General features: G+C 40.0%; 2 protein-coding genes across 2 annotated transcripts; one reads left to right on the forward strand and one right to left on the reverse strand.

Moving 5' to 3' along the window:
- Positions 1–7,300: 7,300 nt before the first annotated feature.
- Positions 7,301–13,781, forward strand: LOC126987940 (dnaJ homolog subfamily C member 8-like). The gene is made up of 6 exons (XM_050845586.1): positions 7,301–7,483; positions 10,304–10,462; positions 10,661–10,727; positions 11,201–11,295; positions 12,209–12,448; positions 12,713–13,781. Exons 1-6 carry the CDS (start codon positions 7,394–7,396, stop codon positions 12,821–12,823), a joined length of 762 nt encoding a protein of 253 aa, XP_050701543.1. The 5' UTR covers positions 7,301–7,393; the 3' UTR covers positions 12,824–13,781.
- A 2,483-nt stretch (positions 13,782–16,264) lies between these two features.
- Positions 16,265–20,233, reverse strand: LOC126987941 (U2 small nuclear ribonucleoprotein A'-like). Its single transcript, XM_050845587.1, has 6 exons — positions 20,066–20,233; positions 18,519–18,666; positions 18,022–18,214; positions 17,481–17,643; positions 16,936–17,070; positions 16,265–16,610 (listed from the first exon to the last, which is right to left on the reverse strand). The coding sequence occupies exons 1-6, from the start codon at positions 20,145–20,147 to the stop codon at positions 16,582–16,584; spliced, it is 750 nt and encodes a 249-aa protein (XP_050701544.1). The 5' UTR covers positions 20,148–20,233; the 3' UTR covers positions 16,265–16,581.
- Positions 20,234–20,475: the final 242 nt, after the last annotated feature.

Genomic DNA, 20,475 nt, shown 5'->3' on the forward strand with positions numbered 1-20,475 from the left:
CACCTGTTACCCCCCCCCCCTCTCTCTCTCTCTCTCTCTCTCTCTCTCTCTCTCTCTCTCTCTCTCTCTGGTAATTCTTTTTTCTTTTTTATTATTTCTTTCTTCTTCTTCTTCTTCTTCTGCTTCTTCTTCTGATGATGATGATGATGATGATGATGATAATTTTTCTTTTTTTCTCTTTTAACAGTATATTTCTTTTCTCCTAAGCCTATGTTTTCTTTTTCTCGTACTTTTTCCCCTTTATTTCTCTATCTCACAAACTGTTCTGTTCCGCTTGGTCTGCTTCCTCTGTACTACCTGTTTCTATTTTCTTACTCTCTTTCCATTTTTTTGCTATTCTTAGTCATCCTGAATTTTATTTTCTTAAGGAGACGCTACTTTTACATTCTAATCACCCTATTACTACTACTACTACTACTACTACTACTACTACTACTACTACTACTACTACTACTACTACTACTCAATGAAGTCTACCACCCACGTGTTCTCGTGTGGTTAGTGGACACCCGCATCGCCTCAGTAAATACTTCCACGTGTATTCTTCTTGTCAGTATGCACCCCACACCCCGGGCAGGTATTCCCCCCCACCCCACCCCACCCCCCCGCCGCACTACATAACGACGGCCGCCCTCACCCCACCCTCCCTTCCCCCCTCTCCCCTTAATACCCTATACCATCTGATACACAATAACAGAACTCGTTTACCATTCCTCTTTCCTCCCCTTTCTTCCCCTCATTCCCCTCCATACCATCCTTCTCCCACCCTACCCACTCACTCCCCTTCGTCCCCCCACGCCTCCCCTTCCTCCCCCTCAACAGACACTCAGCTGAATGGTAAGAGGGAGATTTATTTATTCATTTCTGTCGTTTTGCAGCTATGGCGTATGCTCCCTACGCATGTACTTTACCTTACTGGCGAAGCGTTAATCAGTGGGGGGTATTGATGTTAGTGGTGGAGGGGGGGGGGGGGGAGGATGTTAGTGGTGGTGGTGCCGGGGGGAGTTGGTGTTAGTGGTGGTGAGGGTGTTCTTGTTGTTGTTGTTGTTGTGTTACTCCTGAGCGGTGCCTGAGAGTGAGTGAAGCAACGCGCCCCCGGGCATATCCTCCCGTTAGTTTAGTTAGTTGTAGTAGCAGTAGAAAAAGGGGCTTCGCAGAGATAGGTCGAGCCAAAAGGTATATGGTGCTCCAAAACTTTCTTCCCTTGGTCAGCTAAGACAACTCCAAAACCTAACTAGAACAGAACTTCCAAACTTCTGGCAGATAAATTTCCTGATAAATGGGACTATAGAGCCTTACATATTCAGTTAATTTACCGATCCATAAAAACAGATAACACGATGATATGATAAATATTTCCCTCAAGTTCCATTTTTTCCCACTCCCTTTTGAACAACGCCGCATACCCCCAGGGCCTGCGTATTTGGACAACGCTATAGACTAACCGACCACTTCGTTCATGTCCCCACCTGTTCCTTTTTAATGCCCGATGTTTCCATGAAGTTCTTCCTCATTTCTCTTTCCTCTGTGTTATGGGCCTTGAATAATAAGGTGTCTGTTAGATGTCTTCTGGAGCGTCACTGGCGGGAAGGTGGCTAGCGGCGCGGTGGGTGTGAGGGCTCCAGAAGTTACAATAGACCCATATCCTTAAACATTTCAGGGCTAAAGGGGCTATTACACTGGGCAAATTTTCCGTGGATCTTCAGTCAAACCACGATTTCCGCTAGCGTGATTCTCATTTGTTTCTTGTTATTGCTGATGATGATGATGGTGAGTAATACCGTCGTCCTTTGGTGAAATCTACCGTAGCCTTGGAAGATCGTGGACACGTCAGAAAACCACGGAAATAGGAGAACAACGCCAGCGGAAATCGTGGTTTGACTGAAGATCCACGGAAAATTTGCCCAGTGTATAAGCACGTCTTCCGGAACACTAGGATCTTAAGACCGCGGGATGTCACCACACACAGATTATTTTCTTTAGAGAGAAAGGAAACAAATAGTACGAATGAAATGAGAAACAGTACTGTTAGAAAAAGTCATTACCAATTAGGCTATATGCATCGTTGATAACTTAAGAACATGAACGTGGCATGATTCCTGTTCCTGCTGTACGTTAAAGTATTTACCCCTGTCGGGAAAACTCATTCACACAGACCTTGGCTAGCGCCCTCCTGTGGCAGTGTTCGCAGCAAGGCCGATCACAGCGAATGTCACGGCAAGCGAAAGATCGTTTTAGATTTCAGTCACCTCCGCCATCTTAGCCAAACAACTCCACGGCTTTTCCTCACCATGACAGCCTCGGAGACCCACCCAACAACTATAAATTATACCTTGCATGAATGTTTTGTTTGTTTACTTGTTCGTTTTCAGCAGACGATAGCACCTTGTCACACAGAATTCCTTATTCTACTAAAGATATTCATGGTTATGCAGATGAGCTGTTTCGAGGGATAAAAATGATAGAGAAAGCTGTTGTGTAAACTTCACACCATTCTCATTGACGTTAAGTTTGTTTATGGTTATGGAGGCAAGGAGGAAGGGGCCGAGGGGCGGGGGGCGGAAATGGAAAAAAGGGGAAGGTGAGGCCGGGAGGGCGAGGGACGAACACATTAATATTCCCGCCACAGCCTCGGCCCGGCACTCTCGCGCCTTCTGTTTGCTCGCCGCCGCCACCCACTGCACCTCCGGGACCGGGTGTCATCTAGTGTATATATACCTATATATATATATATATATATATATATATAGAGAGAGAGAGAGAGAGAGAGAGAGAGAGAGAGAGAGAGAGAGAGAGGTGTGTGTGTGTGTGTGTGTATTCAGATGGGCTTAGGGCATGTTGACAAATTACTTACATTGAGCAAGGGTGTAAAAGGACACGTAGCAATGGATACCAGTTGGATACCTTCAAGTTCATGAGGAGCGAGGCAAAAACTGACTCACGAGTAAGGCAGCGGAAGTGACGCAAATCAAGCAATAAGCAGCCGTGTAGTTGTTGCAAATACGAGTGAAATTTTGCAGTGGATCGATGTTAGACAGCTTTATGGATAGGGAGGCAAATGATAAATAAACTATTCGCAGGAGCTGACATGTGTGGCCGAATGGCCTTTTGTTGTCTCCTTGTCTTCTTGTGTTTCCTTGTGCCGTGGTTTTCCATAACTCATCCTGCAGGACCCCCCCCCCCCTCCCAGTGACCCCCGGAGACCCGCGCCCCGCCAGTCACGGCAAAATGAGGCTGACCGGCGCACACATCCGGGTAAAAAGCAGGAGTTGTCTCCAAGATGGATGCTGACTGCTGACTGCCTCCTGAACGCCCGACCCTCGCAGCCCTTCACCCCGACCCCTGACAGCCGCAGCCGGGCACGGGGCTAGGCGGGGCACGGGGGGCACCACGCCGGCCACTGGCTAGGGTCAACACCTTATTAATTTCCAATGGATTATACTGATCAGTTTTGTGTGTAATATCTCAGCTTCCAAATTACCATCACATATGCAATGAAATGTTTGCCGGTTTTGACTGGGAAATGTCTCGTTAATATTCCGAGGCGAAACCTGAGAACAGCAAGGCGAGATTAATAATATTGAATGAGAATGTGAAGGCGCCGGCGGAGTGTTGTGTGCGGGCGTCCGTGCATCCTGGAGGCGGGTCAAGGAGGTGCTGAGGCCAACGAGCAGCTTCCCGCCAGTCACCGCCGCACCTCATCCACGAAGACAAAAAGGTGTGTTTTTCCCATAAAGTTTACTGTTTTATAACGACGCGTCACCAAGCGCTGTGTGTTTTGGCCCCTCAGAGACAGGAGACATTTCATACCTTTTACATTCGAGTTAAATTGATTTTAAATGAACGCTGAAAATTTATGACCTGGGTAAGAAAAATAAAAAAGACAAGATGATTATTGTTACCACCGGTACCTCCGTGGGGGGGGGGGGGAGAGAGAGAGAGAGAGAGAGAGAGAGAGAGAGAGAGAGAGAGAGAGAGAGAGAGAGAGAGAGAGAGAGAAAGGGAAGAAAGAAAGGGAAAAGAGTTTAGATGTTATTTTGGGGTGTTTGTGAATGTAAGGACTTATATCAGGAGCCAGCTGAGCTCATTCACTAAGAGGAGCCAACCTATCTCGACGGCAAAGGTCAATGCATCGATCAAGCGCTCACGTAAATAAGGATGTCTATCTAGATTCATTAGTTATAATTAGTTAGACCAGTACAGTGCTGACGTCTGTATGTAAAGGGACAGCAGGGACAGTGGCGGAGAGAGTTATAGAGGAACAGACTCACATATTACGGCCTGACATTTATTTTGTCAGAAACCTAGACCGTCGGAGAAACCCATAACACACAAGTCACCTCGTTCTCGTAGCATATAGATAGACAGACAGACAGACAGATCGATCGATCGATAGATAGATAGATAGATAGATAGGTAGATAGATAGATAGATACAAAAGTAGCTAGATAAATAGATAGATAGATAGATAGATAGATAGATAAATAGATAGATAGATAGTTAGATAGATAGATAGATAGACAGACAGACATATAGATAGATAGGTAGTTAGATAGATAGATAGATAGATAGATAGATAGATAGATAGATAGATAGATACTTAGATACTTAGATACATAGATAGATAAATAGATAAATAGTTAGTTAGATAGATACATAGATAGATAGATACATAGATAGATAGATAGATAGATAGATAGATAGATAGATAGATAGATAAATAAATAGATAAATAGTTAGTTAGATAGATAGATAGATAGATAGATAGATAGATAGATAGATAGATAGATAAATAGTTAGTTAGATAGATAGATAGATAGATAGATAGATAGATAGATAGATAGACAGATAGTTAGATAGATAGATAGATAGATAGATAGATAGATAGATAGATAGATAGATAGATAGATAGATAGATAGATAGATAAATAGTTAGATAGATAAATAGATAGATAGATAGATAGATAGATAGATAGATAGATAGATAGATAGATAGATAGATAGATAGATAGATAGATAGATAGATAGATAAATAGATAGATAGATAGATAGATAAATAGATAAATATATAAATAGATATATAGATAAATAGATAGACAGACAGACAGACAGACAGATAGATAGATAGATAGATAGATAGATAGATAGATGGACAGACAGATAGATAGATAGATAGGTAGATAGATAGATAGATAGATAAATAGATAAATAGTTAGATAGATAGATAGATAGATAGATAGATAGATAGATAGATAGATAGATAAATAGTTAGATAGATAGATAGATAGATAGATAGATAGATAGATAGATAGATAGATAGATAGATAGATAAATAGTTAGATAGATAGATAGATAGATAGATAGATAGATAGATAGATAGATAGATAGATAGATAGATAGATAGATAGATAAATATAGAGAGATAGACAGATTGATAGATAGATAGATAGATGGATAAGTAGATAGATAGATAGATAGATAGATAGATAGATAGATAGATAGATAGATAGATTGATAAATAGTTAGATAGATAGATAGATAGATAGATAGATAGATAGATAGATAGATAGATAGATAGATAGATAGATAGATAGTTAGATAGATAGATAGATAGATAGATAGATAGATAGATAGATAGATAGATAGATAGATAGATAAATAGTTAGATAGATAGATAGATAGATAGATAGATAGATAGATAGATAGATAGATAGATAGATAGATAGATAGATAGATAGATAAATAGTTAGATAGATAAATAGATAGATAGATAGATAGATAAATAGTTAGATAGATAGATAGATAGATAGATAAATAGTTAGATAGATAGATAGATAGATAGATAGATAGATAGATAGATAGATAGATAGATAAATAGTTAGTTAGATAGATAGATAGATAGATAAAAAGATAAATAGATAGATAGATAGATAGATAGATAGATAGATAGATAGATAGATAGATAGATAAATAGTTAGATAGATAGATAGATAGATAGATAGATAGATAGATAAAAAGATAAATAGATAGATAGATAGATAGACAGATAGATAGATAGATAGATAGATAGATAGATAGATAGATAGAAAAATAAATAGATAGATAGATAGATAGATAGATAGATAGATAGATAGATAAATAGATAGATAGATAGATAGATAGATAGATAGATAGGTAGATAGATAGATAGATAGATAGACAGGTAGATAGATTGATAGATAGATAGATAAATAGATAAATAGTTAGATAGATAAATAGATAGATAGATAGATAGATAGATAGATAGATAGATAGATAGATAGATAGATAGTTAGTTAGATAGATAGATAGATAGATAAATAAATAAATAGATGGATAGATAAATAGATAGATAAGTAGTTAGATAGATAGATAGATAGATAAATAGATAGATAGATAGATAAATAGTTAGATAGATAGATAGAGAGATAGATAAATAGCTAGATAGATAGATAGACAAATAGTTAGATAGATAGGTAAATAAATAGATAGATAGATAGATAGATTAATATGTCGTCCTCTATTTTGTCATTATTACATATCATATTAGTTCACTTGTTCTTTGTTCTACTTCATAATTTAAGTTCCAAGTTCTCGATCTTTCTCTTACATGTTTCTTGTGACTCTTTTAAGGCATTTTCTCCCTCGTACAAGTTCACCATGGCTACGTTAAGGTATTATCTCTGTATTTCCTATGTGTCTTCTATAGATTACAGATTTATTATTTATCAATTGTTTATTATTTATTTATTTATTGACTGATTGATAGTTTATTGTTGCAACCCCCAGGCAGTTATTTTATTTGTTATTTATTTGTATAGACTTATAGATTATTTAGTAGGCCTAGTGCTGTGCGGCGCCTCCATTGTTCCGAGACTTCCATCCTCCCGTGACTTTTGCGAATAGCTTATGGAGAAGACTTGTTAGGTTGTCGCCTCCATATTTTACACGTTAACCTTATCGTCTCCCGTTGCTTTCCAGGGCATCCCACGTTACTTCATATTCTACGGTACATCACGTCATCCATGATATGTGTCCTCGAGAGTTTATGCTGCAGAAGATGGAGTGACGTGGGAAATGAAGGAATGAAAGATCGGAAAGCAACGGGAGAAACCAACATAGTGCAGGAATCTAAGAAATGTGGAGGAGAAAACTTTAAAATGTATTCAGTTTTAAAGCCAATTATACTTTTTTTTTAATTTATATAAATGACCCCTTGCTTCAACGTTAGGTTGTAATTATATTTGTGATTATTTTTTTTCTATATGTTATCATCACCCTTGAAATATGACCTCGTTTACTACACATATATGACCCCTCCTCTCCCCGGCCCGGCTTACACGCGCGCTCCCTGCCCCAGTGTAAACAAGCCGCGATGGCGTCCCCGAAGCCTGGGCCCGGCGGCTCCAATCCAGGCGGCGCGTCGGGGGAGGGCGACCAGAAGTTCGACGTGTTCTACAAAGACGTAAGTGGCGGGCTCTGCGGCGCGTGCTGGGGCGGCGGGCCGGGGCCGGGGCCGGGGCACGCGGCGACTCGGGGCAGGGCGTGCGGCGGCCAGGGGGAGGCAGCTCCTGCTGGGCACCGCCTGGCCGCCGCTACGGCAGGGCGGGGGCGGGTGTGCGGGGCTGCCGGGGCGCACGCCGGCACCGACAAGGGCGTCTGGGGCATGTATCTCAGCAGAAGACAGCCTGCCTGCCAGCCCTTACTTCCACGGAGGGGCCGCCCTGTGGCAGCAGGCAGTCACTGTACTTGTCAGAACAACTATAAGCAAGCAGTGTGTACAGATGCCGTGGTCCTTAACGCCACACTGTGCTCTTAAAACTGTTGTCAGTGTGCTGAAAACAGAAAAGTTATAATAGCTGTGTCTGAAACATGTTTTGTCTGTCATCCATCCATTGCCACAAAACACATCCATATCTAAATGATAACGGACAAGGAAAAAATAAATATTTATTTAATAATGTATGTGTATTACATAATATATATATATATATATATATATATATATATATATATATATATATATATATATATATATATATATATATATATATATATATATATATATATATCTATATATATATATATATATATATATATAGATATATATATATATATATATATATATATATATATATATATATATATATATATATATATATATATATATATATATATATTGCTGAGTGAAACACTTGTAGTTTCAATATCATGCTGTACAGGAATAAAAGTTTTTATGGCATTGTCTATTTGAACACGTCACCAAAAGGCCTAACCTGAGGACTATACCCCAGCCAGAGTCAGACGTCAGTGAATCGCCACACAAGATTCATGTGTGCAGCATCAGTCATTTATGGAGATGAAAGATGTACACCTGCCAGTCTCACTTTGACATTTTTTTTTTTTTTTTTTTAAATATGTCCATTGTATAAGAAGATAAACCACAAAGAATCTATATACAAATAGAAAAAAATGCACACAATATATTGTTCCACTAAAGAAAACAGAGAAATGTCAAAGAGTTGTCAAATTTACTTTTAGGTGTCTTGATTCTCCCTTCCTGAAGAGTTTTAAGTTATGGGGAGGAAAAATAGAGTATGTAGAGGGAAGGCTTGGTGTGCCTCAGCTGGCCATGTCAGTGTGAATGATTCAGCTGTGGACCAACATGTCCACCCACCAGAGGGTTGTGTTATGAAACAGACCACAGTGAACAAACCTGGACAAAGCTGGTGTACTGCGAGAAAACAGTTAAATTCCCTCAAGGGAATAAATCTCCAATGAACCGAAGCTCTGATGCATTCACAGTACGATGACTTTCCTTTGAACCTGATTGTATAATGAGCGATGACAGCTGTACTGTGTGGAGTAAGTGCTGTGATCTAGGCTCTGTTACTGAAGCTCCCTAAAATGATTTACAAGCCAAAAATTCAAAAACATATTTTCACACCTTACCGTCTCATACATCTTCACTTTTCAGATTCTTAATCGCTTTTGTTTAAAATTTTAAAATTTAGGGAAATGGTCTGGAGAATGCAACACAGAAATCGAAGGATTCTGGCAATGGAGCGATATGCAAACTGCCGCTGAGATGAACCGAACTTAATCCCTGATGCCAAGAAGCAGGTGTGACCTTACTGCTGTTCCCTCATCTGTTAACTAATAAATATCATGTTTCAATGCTTCCAACTGTACGTAGGGCAGTCAGGCCTGGGGCATGTGTGAACTTTGTAAAAAAAGGGTAAATATTGACCATGAACAGGGCTTTATTTTTGGCCAAGTAACTTCAAAACAGTGAGTGTGACATGTGAAAAGATGTACAGTTAAATCCATTCTGCTTTCCTCAATTTCAGCAGAAACTTACTGGTAACAAGGCAATTTGAAACATGCTTCATTTTCCACAGCTGTGTTATGTCATTATGGTGTCATTTGAGCTTGCATAGTTTCTGGCATAGCATAGGCAAAGTGTCAATATCTAACCAGACTAAGTGTAGTCTTTATATGTGGCTTATATATTGCATCAGTATTTTGCAATTTTTATAAAGTTTGCCAAAACAAGACTATAATTGACTTTACATTGATCCCATGATCCTATTGTATGAAACTGACATACTGCCCATTATGGACATTAAACAGATTCTTACCAGCTAGGTTTGTGATATGTGTTTGGTTGTCTCTTGAGGCACCTTAGGAGAACTTTCTTATTCCCTAAGACAAGAACACTTCATACTAGAGTGTCTGACATATGTGACGAAGGTGCAAGTCTGAAATCATATGTAAAATGGGGGGGTTCTAATGAATCTTTGAGTCAGATCAGTAGTTGATTTTCAAGAGATTCAAGGTGGATGGTCTACCTCAGGACAGAATGATGGTGTACTCAGACATTAGCCAAAGAGGAATGCTCCTCAAATTGAATTTTGGGTCAGGTGCTATGAAACAATTGTAGCCAGGTGACAAACATATGAAACTTTGTTGTTGGAGACCAAGCAGGACACTCCTTGTAGCTGTCTACATGCCTGATTATTGAATGTTGAGGGTATATACCTATATAATAATAAAAAAAAAACTATGGACTTTGGGATTTCAAATTTATTGTAGTAGTTTATGGACAGAACATATTGAAGCATTTTTAAGTAAAGACATTTTTTGTTATTGTTCACTAGACTACGTTGTTTTCATTAAATGATGGCAGTCAAAAGTATGTTTTACAGTGTTGGTTGAGTTATGCATATATAAGATCATCCACTCACCTTGTGCTGATTAACTTAGTGAAGTGTTTCTGTTTCAGCTCAAAGAAACTGAGAAGAGGGACTCCGTGCTCACCCCCAAACAACAGATTGACCGCCTGTTGCGGCCGGGGGCCTCCTATGCCAACCTCAACCCCTTCGAGGTGCTGCAGGTGGACCCGCAGACACCCATTGAAGATATCAAAAAAAAATTCAGGAGGGTAAGAATAAACTGGGAATTATTACTGTCATTATGGTGTCATCAATATTATGAAAATTAATCAGCAGTCTTTCTTGTCTTACCTTGTTGATGAAGGCATCACTGATAATCTTTTATTCTGCCTGATCACATGGTAGGCCTACTTTTGAAAAAATAATGTCTAAAAAATTTTGCTTTATATAGTTTCTCTTAATTTCAGATGTCCATCCTTGTTCATCCCGACAAGAATCCGGATGACTGTGAAAGAGCCCAGAAAGCCTTTGACGGTGAGTAATTCACTCTGTTGAGCCCCCTGTAGTTCTACATCTTGCATCATCATTGAACATAGTATGTGGATGCATTTTAATTTTATGTTTCTTTTAAAAGACAAGAATTGCCATTTAAGAAATTTTCTAGCATTAGGCTTAGTTAAAGGAAATCCATCCCTGTTTAGTAATAATTTAATTGAACTGAAAATTCCTTATTACATTTTTGGCAAAAAAATTGATCCTTTGACCCCTGCATGTGGTGGTTGAAGTACTGTTTATAACTGCATTTAATGTGCAATGCAAACAAGACCTTAAATCATAAATAAATATAGGACTTCCTAATGATTATCTTTGTCATGTGATTGTGTGATACTTAGTGTAATATTTTGGTACAAGGAAAAAACATGTGGCTATCATATGTTTCTAGTTATCTTAACATTTTTTGCATAATTTTGCTGTAAAGAGCCATTAATATCAACTTATGTTTTCAGAGGTAACCAAAGCCTGGAGGTGTTTAGAAAATGAGAGTACTCGCCAGAAGTGTTTGGACATCGTCGAGGAGGCAGAGGCAGTGGTGGCAAAGCGGGTAAGGAATCCGTTAGCTAAACACTGAGTAGCTGAAGACCCTAACATGGCTGTGATGTTAGAGGGCTGGAGCTTGCCAGTGATGTTGAAAACTGTAGATAATATTGTTACCCGGTGCTAGCAGGAGGGGAGAGGGTTAATCTATCTATCCCATCTATATCTCCTATGCCCTGTTCCCTCATGATAATTTTCCTGAAGGGGTAGGCATGGCAGAAGCATCCTCAACTTTCCATGTTCCAGCACTCCAAATCATTCAGTTCAATCCCTCACCTACCATCTCTCCAGTACTCATCCACTCTTGATCCATTTCACCAGTGGGCTCCCCTGACACTGTGACACCTTCCTCAATCCTGCACTGATATGCTCTCACAATCTCATCCTCATTCATTCACTCACCCATTCAGCTGCTCCACAATCCACTCCCTTCACTGTTACTCCCATAACAAATCTCTCGTACATATTTTCATCACTTTCATCATGCCATCCTGACACACCACATGCAATTTCATGTAGCTCATTTCCACTGCTCATATTTGTAATTACTTTTCTACATTCCATGCCCGTGTCTTTGATGCACATGACATAGTTGGGGGGATAATGCTGTTTCTATCTTTCACCTCCTGCTCACACCTCTTCCTATCATAACTCTTTTCAACATGCCTATTACCTGTCAGCCTTTCACCAGTCTCTGCTTATGCTTCCCATATCATCTAAACATGATTAGCACACAATACTGTTGTTCACAAACTCCTGAGTTTGTGAGTTAAGGCCTCCTTTAGCCTGTGTCACTCTTAAAGCAGGGAGCTAGTGGCACTAACTGTGCCTTCAAATCCTCCTAGCTGCTACTGAATGTAACAGATTGATTGCTTTTTTATCATAGTCTCTGAGTGTGGCATTTTTCTTTTCCTCTCCAGACTGAGGAGCGTAAAAAGCAATTAAAGAAGGAAGGCAAGGATCCACGTGTTGACGAGGACGACCCCGAGAAGCTGAAGCGAGCTGTGTACGTCCAGACCATGAAGCTGTTTGCCGACATGGAACGGAAGCGGCGGCAGCAAGAAGTGCGAGACCAAGAGGAGAGAAAAAGAAAGAGAGATCAAGAAATTGCAGAAGAAGAACAGAAGAAAGCAGAAAAAGAATGGCAGAAGAATTTTGAGGTAATCCATCAGTGGGGAGGAGTTTAGGGAACAGCCTGAGTAGCAGGAGCATCTGAGTACAACTAAAGTTTAAAGTAAAAAATTCTAAGCATAGAGTTGTGTATACTTGGGAGGGGACTTATAATTACAATTAGTCATGTTCATGATCTTTTCTCCTTAGAGCTGTAAGTAACCTGAAGGCAATCATCCTAATATCTTTTATATTGATGCTGAGATGAACGCATTAATGTTGATGTGTATCCTTGTTTTGTTTCCCTCTCACAGGATTCAAGAGTAGATCGTGTCAACAGCTGGAAAGACTTCCAGAAAGGGAAATCTGCTAAAAAGTTCAAAGGATTCAAGCCTCCCAAGCACAAAGCCGAGGCCCGGGACTAGCTGGCAGGTGGGTGATGTTGACAGTGCTGCGGACCCACCTGAGGACCCCCTGTTTTGAGGGGACACTCCTCCGTTTGTCGTGCTGGAGCTGCGCAGTTGACACCTCAATCATGTTGCCCTTCACCTTCTCTCCCTTTTCTTTCCTGTTAATAACTTAAGAGTGCTGAGCTCTATAAAATTTTATCTTTTTCTATCATTTAGTTTTTATATCGACATACTAACTATAATGAGGATAAATATAGTTGTAGGTAAATATAAGTGTGAAGTTTTGTAAAATTTAAAATGCAATTTACTTGCAGTACCTTTCTTGTGGAATCCTTTTGTGTATTTGTTTACTGAAGTCGTAGTTAATATTTGACGGCAAAAGTATTTTATGACTTCATTTGAGGCATTAAAGTTACAGAAATGTAATATTTTGTGTGAAACATTACCTCATTACTGGTAGTTTATAATAAAGATTAATTTATACTGGATTCAAATTTGCCCTCCATTTTCTAAGTTTAAATAAAATTAATAATTAGTTGAAGAGACTGTAGGATGTATCAGTGGCATGAGATGTGTAGCAAGGCAGCAGACAGCATTGTGGCAGTGCATGTTGCAGGGGTGAGACGGCACCAGAAGGAACAGGAAGATTAGCAGATAGTGATGTGTAATATTGAAAGTGGTGAGTGATGGTTGGCGAAGCCGGGTGCTGTGAATGGCCAGTAAGTGTTAGTGTCTTGTGAATAGTGAAACATAGCAAGCTATAGTCAGCAACACTGTTATGTACTATGAACACAAGTTAAAGCTTAGGATATTTGATCATTGTGAGTTAGTTCTCTACCTCTGGCAGTGTATCTCTTTACCTTTGTACCACAACTATCTGAGGTTTTTACTGTTCAGCAGTAGAAACAGGAATAAGGTAAACTACTTTATTCTCATGGAACTTTTCTGATATAAACTTTCCTACACAAACAATTATACCTCTTATTTCATAAAAATATAACCTTTGTGTAAAATAACTAAAGACTGATTAAATATCAAACCTAATTCATTTTGGTTGTTAAAAGCAGCAAGGCATTTTCATAAAATGGCAAAATTTTGGTGAGTATGGCTTGTTAAGTGCATTTTATTCAGAAGCATACACAAAAGTTTTGCATGTAGGTAACAGGGATTAGCATCTTGCAGTAATTCAGATTTGTGAAAGGGGACCAACCAAGTTAGAAATAAAAATATGAAATAATACAAAAATCACCTTATGACATTGCCAGTACCAGTATGAAACATTACAAGTAGAACTTTAGCCATCTGGGTTTAAATAACCATTCAGTGTGCCAGTTGCTTGGTTAACATCACTGAAGGTTGTAGAAAATATTTATGAAAAAAAAAAAAATAGGGTGGAGCAGATTTTTCCTTATGGTGTATGGTAACTTTTGATGAGCAACATTGGTACCTACCTGACCAACACAATACCAAGTTAAAGATTTCCTTCATATTCTATGGGTGTTTTGATACTTTTTTTCCCTACTGTACATAACTCTCTGTTTGCCACTTTTTGTTGACATGCTCAAGACATGAGTGTTGTGGACATCTTGGCCTCCTCCACTGCGGATCGCCTCTGACAGTAACAACCTAGTGTGCAGGGTTGACTTCTGGGTAGTGTGCCACATGCCCAATCAGCTCTAGTTAGCATTCACAGACTATGCACGCAGTAGGTCTTGATTCAGTCTCATGGAATAATCACCACTTTGACAGTCATTCCAGCAGTATCCCGTGATCCTGCTCAAGCACTTATTATTATCAAAAGGATCAATTTGTCTCTTCAGGTCATTGTTTAGTGTCCTTGCCTCAGTCATAGGGGAAGGAAGGGAGCACAAGTAACTTGAAGATATGAACCTTTGTACTCCTACACATCAACAATGTCATGTAGCTGAGTGTGTCCATAACACTAAAGGTCAAGCCAATCTTCAAAATTTCTTGACATGGCCTACTATTGTTCTGCACTGTGCTACCAAACTATGTTCAATTTTCCAATATTGCAATGCCCTTGTCACACACATGAACAGACTCTACTGTTTCATCCAGTCAGCCTCCAAACACCTGTACCTTGGTCTTGGCTCAGGAGACCTCAAGTCCCAAGGGCTGTGCCTCCCTGTGCACTGCCTCAAGAGCCTTAAAAAAAAAATCAGTGACCCAGCAAGGATCATTGCATCATTGACAAAAATAAGGTCAGTGATCCTGGCTTTGCCAACCACTAAATGCTCCACAATGACTTTACTCCACAACTCTGCCTGATACTCAGTCCATACATGTGTGGAAAAGTGATGGGAGTAAAGCAGACTAATCAATAGACCGCAGGAAATCAATGAGTGCCTCTGGTTGCACAATCAAACTCCTTGAGATCAACATGGGCTACAAGCATCCCCTGTTAAAGTTCACAAAATGCTAGGGTGCAGTCAGTTATTGATTTAAGTCATGGACCCGGACTGCTCAGGTCTCTGCAACTTCAGCATTTGATGTGAACCTGCATGAGCATTTTATTTATTTATTTATTTATTTATTTTTTACAGCAAAGGAGACAGTTCAAGGGCATAAAAGAAAACAATAATGAAAAAAAGCCTGCTACTTACTGCTCCTAAAAAGAGTACAGAGGAGTGGCCGAAAGAGAGGTCAATTTTGGGAGGAGAGGTGTCCTGATACCCTCCTCTTGAAAGAGTTCAAGTCGTAGGCAGGAGGAAATAGAAATACAGATGAAGGAAGATTGTTCCAGAGTTTACCAGCGTGAGGGATGAAAGAGTAAAGATGCTGGTTAACTCTTGCATAAGGGGTTTGGACAGTATAGGGATGAGGTTGAGTAGAAAGTCGTGTGTGGCGAGGCCGCGGGAGGGGGGGAGACATGCAGTTAGCAAGTTCAGAAGAGCAGTCAGCGTGAAAATATCGATAGAAGATAGTGAGGCGACATGGCGGCAAAATTTAAGAGGCAGAAGACTATCAGTAAGAGGAGGAGAGCTGATGAGACGAAGAGCCTTAGACTCCACTCTGCCCAGAAGAGCTGTGAGTGGAGCCCCCCCACACGTGAGATGCATACTCTATACGAGGGCGGACAAGGCCCCTGTATATGGATAGCAACTGTGCGGGGGAGAAGAACTGGCGGAGACGATACATAACGCCCAACCTCGAGGAAGCTGATTTAGTGAGGGAGATGTGAAGTTTCCAGTTAAGATTTTGAGTTAAGGATATACCAAGGATATTTAGTGTTGAAGAAGGTGACAGCTGAGTGTTGTCGAAGAATAGGGGATAGGTGTTTGGAAGATTGTGTCGAGTTGATAGGTGGAGAAATTGAGTTTTTGAGGCATTGAAGGACTAATAAATGATCCAGAATCCTTTCCAGGCTTAAGCAATATTATATGTCATTTATTCTTCTTCACAGATATAAAATTTACAGGCACATCAAACAAGACATAAGAAAGGAATCACATTTTTATTGAATTAATTTTATCTGCTTCTCAGCCTAACTGTTACAATCATCATGACAAACACAAGTAAAACAATGCATCAGTGTTGACCCAAACTCAAGTATCTGTTCTTATCGCCTGAGTCAGGTGGATCGGCCCATTATTGCATTATTTCAATAATATTATTTAATATACTTACCAAAGAGGAGGTGAATGCTCATATAACCTAATTACCTAGTCTGCAATGATGATTGTGTAATTACACATCATTTCATATTAACAAAAAAATAATTCGCTTTGCATTCCTATTTGGTGACCAAAATCTCAGTTTTCCTCTTCTTCATCTGGATGTCCTGTAAAAATAAAACAAGTTAATAAAGTGGATAGACACATGAACCAAAAAGGGAAGCCAGGCAGCTCTTGGTAGTGCTTGCCTTGTGGCCAGGACAGTTCACTCTGGGTTATGGCAGCTGTCTAGGCAAAAGGTGGTGCTTTCTTTGCCCAAACCAGATTTCATTTTTGCTTATCCTTTTAATTACTTAATTAAGTTCTCATAAAAGAAAAAAGAATAAATAAGCAACATTTCTGTAAATTAGTAAACAAAAAAGCCAAAGTCTGAATCAATGAACATAACATATCCTCACATCCTTCAAACAAGAGTGCCTGAGTCAGACTTACGTCGCTTGGTGGGCTGTGAGCGACTTGGGATGTTGCCAGTGCGGAGCATGTGCTGCAGGCGCTCCACCTCCTCCATGGAGCGTGCGTTGCTAATGGCCTGACGAATGGCAGCCTGGTCCTCAGCACTCATCTGGGCTGCTCGGAGAAAACGTTTGACATTAACCATCCAATGGAAACAAATTATGTAATATGGTAAACCCTTGATTTGTTGGACTAATATGGGCACTTGGAGAACACAGACCTCTGCCATAAAGAATACAGGAACTCTGATCACAAATCATATAGTAATGACATAAAAGATGTATAGCATTATGTCCTGCACCACCAATGACTCCTTAAGAAATATAAATAAGAACTCAAGTCAAATTCAAACTTGTTAGAATAAATGTACGTACCCAATCCTTACATTTAAAACATCAAAGAAAAGTGGAGGATGTTGGGAAAGACTTATGTCTTGCAGTGGACTAGTTATGGCTACAGATGACAAAGAACCTCAACAGTCTCACTGAGCACCAACAAAAATATAGATAAAAAATAAACAGTACCGAGAGGAGGTCGTGTGTCTGATGAGCCGCCAGGTACTCCCGGTACAAAAGTTCGTACTTTCTTGGCCTCCTTCTGTATCTCTTTCCCCAACTTGCTTTTGAACAGCTTCTTGGCCATCTCCCGCTCCCGCAGCCGCACCCGCCGGAAGTCTACCACTCTAACCTGTTGAGGGCTCATCATCACCACTATGCAAAGTAATACATACAAAGTGCTGACAAATTTTAAAACTTAGTTTTTCAATTAATGCCTTAAATTTATTAATATTTAGTACATCACAGTGATTAATCTCCTTTCTTCAAACTTTTAAGAAAGCAGTCAACATGAACTAGAGTACAATAATGTGACCAATTCAAAAATATTTATCCTACAAAGAAATAAGACAGGTAGTTATATGGTAGCTTGCTTGGAATGTGTTCCAAACACTTGTCTGACGTAACCAGGCAGCACGGCCTTAGGTGTCAATCTAGAGACTATTTACCTGGTACTATGAGGCACTGAGAATCACCCTTCCCCAGAAGTGAAGCAAAAGGTGGTATATACCTGTGGCACTTTGTTGATGAGGTAGAGGCGGTAATGGTCACGAGTGGTGACAGGGTTACCCAACAGAGACACATATTCCAGCTTCTTGAGGCCTGCCAGGCTGTCCAGGTCAGCCAACTCCTGCACCAGGTTATTGGTCAAGAAAAGGCTTTGCAGGTTTGGCAATGATTCTGACAGGATGTCAGAAATTCGCCTGTGGGAAAGAATTGTGCCTAAGTTAATCTACACCTAGTATGCAATCAACCTATCTGGTCATGCTGAGCTTAATCTAAATTATTCACAAACAAAATTTATCATGAACGCTGCATCTAGCATTCAAATCTTAAGTAGAAGTGGTCTCAAAATAACAATATTCATAAAATGAACTAGGAACCTATTTATGAAAAAAAAAAAAATCCTAAAAGTATAAACCAGGCAACATTCTTTGGTCTGTAAGCACATATTCCAAGTAGCTTCCTCTCCAGTAAAACAAGTGGCTGCAGCTAAAATATACTTACACTATTCTGTTGTTGTTGAGGAGCAGTGTCTTCAGACGCTTGAGGAGCGGAAACCCATCCAGCTTACGGATGTCATTGTCGCTGAAATCTACGATGTCAAATTGGTCAAGTGTGGCTCCAAGGTTTTCTATGACTGGAATCTTGTAGCCTGAAAGGTGAACAGTAATATGTGAAAGATGTTTCTGACAACTACTTAACTAAAAAGCCATAAGTCAATTTAAAATCTAGTGCTTAGATAGACAAATAAAAAGCTTATTTACAGTTGGACCAGTAATATAATCACAAACATGTCTACATTGTCAATGGCTCATATCCCCCATTCCCCATGATTTTTTTTTTTTCAACAACCACTCAACTCAAGGTGTTTAAAATTTAAAAGTGACAGTGAGAAATGAATAAATATTCAACAGGAATGGACTCAGATAAAAACTAAGTGGACAAGTGATAACTATGACACCTAAATAGGCAGACACAAATTATCATCCAGTTTATGCCTGTATTTGATTATCAGGTTATTAACTAAAGTAAAACACACTAACATTATGACATTGCAACTACATGAGTAGCAACAGGAGTATTACATCCATGACACCTATTGATCTGAAAAGAACACTTGACATTGAAGTGAATTTCTAACACTGATGCAATGTTTTTTTTCTTCTGTGTAACAATTCCAGCAAATATGTTTTTTATTGCCTATGGTTTAGAGAAGAGGTGCCATCCAAGCTTAATGTGGCTCGGAAGCAAGGCAGGCTACACTTTCGTGAATATTCCCCAATTTCTGCTCACATAACACATTTCTAAAGGCCACAAATGAGATTAGTTGGGTTTTCATGAGCATTTTTCACATTCATGGTACCACTAGGCTCATAAAATGACCCATGAAAATACTAGTGAGTCGCCATGCTGATCGGATGTGCTGCGCCTTGCTCACGAAAGTGCCGCGTCGACATGGCTGGCCGAGCCAAGAGCTTGGGGGATTTCTGTTACATTTGTGTGGATCCCACAGGCGATAAGTGGAAAGGATGTTGTCTGTGCCCTAAATGGTGTCATTGGAAGTGTGCTCATCTGTCTGGAATAAAGTTGGAGAACATACCTAAAATAAATTGGATTTGCAACCCATGCCTTCATAAAGCATCTCTGGGTACCAAAATTGTGGAAAAAATGGATGAATTCAACCGAATTATCTAAGGAAATAGAAGTAAAACAAGACGTTGAGTCACGAGCAGTGAGCGTGAAGGAGGAGCTGGGTGAGGTGGCTGACGCATTGCAGCGAGATAAAGTGAAGAAAACAAAGGAAAAGAAAATAGAAAACCAAAGTGTACAGAGCTCAGGGTATGGTGAAGTATATGAGTGTACACCGTGAAGTAAATAGGAGTGCGTAGTGAAGGACCAGAGCCTGAAACCTCATCAACGGTAAACGGTAAGAAGCGATACAAAGCGGAACAGCTCAAAACAATAAAAATAATAAGGCCAAGGAAGTTAAGTCGTATCTTCCTCAGGCCGCGCCGTTAGGGCAATACAGCGACAGACCGCGGCCCACGCACCTCTCAGGCATAGCTCCCTGTCCCGCAGCGGGTTGATGTGCTGGGATGACTGCTGGATCAACTCCGGGGTCAGCTTCACCATGACGAGGCTGGGAAAGTCAACGAATACAAGAGAACGCACGCCTCGCCTGCCTGTTTGTTTACCTCGCCGCGTGGACTGGCGCGACGGTTCTCTTACCAAGCAAAATAATATGTATAATTGTCCTCATAATCATGTCTAATGCACTAAAATAGAAAAATGATAAATAAAAGAATGAAGTAATGTTTCAAAAGATGACTGGAATTAATATACGGCTCTTTTTTTCCGTGGAGGCGTGACGCTTCCCGCGCCTCATGTGTCCCCGGAGCAAGTCGTCTGCACCACAACATTGCGTCCGGATGCGTGGCTTGGGCCGAGGCAGGGATTGTAT

This window comes from Eriocheir sinensis, chromosome 67 (assembly GCF_024679095.1).
Source record: "Eriocheir sinensis breed Jianghai 21 chromosome 67, ASM2467909v1, whole genome shotgun sequence".
Classification (NCBI taxonomy): Eukaryota; Metazoa; Arthropoda; class Malacostraca; order Decapoda; family Varunidae; genus Eriocheir; species Eriocheir sinensis.

Bases quoted from the DNA above. Each gene is read 5' to 3' on its own strand.
- LOC126987940 (XM_050845586.1), top strand. From the start codon at position 7,394: ATGGCGTCCCCGAAGCCTGGGCCCGGCGGCTCCAATCCAGGCGGCGCG. The intron at 7,484-10,303 runs GTAAGTGGCGGG...TTTCTGTTTCAG, and splicing joins TCGACGTGTTCTACAAAGAC to CTCAAAGAAACTGAGAAGAG. The intron at 12,449-12,712 runs GTAATCCATCAG...TCCCTCTCACAG, and splicing joins AATGGCAGAAGAATTTTGAG to GATTCAAGAGTAGATCGTGT.
- LOC126987941 (XM_050845587.1), bottom strand. From the start codon at position 20,147: ATGGTGAAGCTGACCCCGGAGTTGATCCAGCAGTCATCCCAGCACATC. The intron at 17,644-18,021 runs GTATATACCACC...AGCCCTCAACAG, and splicing joins TCATCAACAAAGTGCCACAG to GTTAGAGTGGTAGACTTCCG. The intron at 16,611-16,935 runs GTAAGTCTGACT...TTATTTTTACAG, and splicing joins CTCACAGCCCACCAAGCGAC to GACATCCAGATGAAGAAGAG.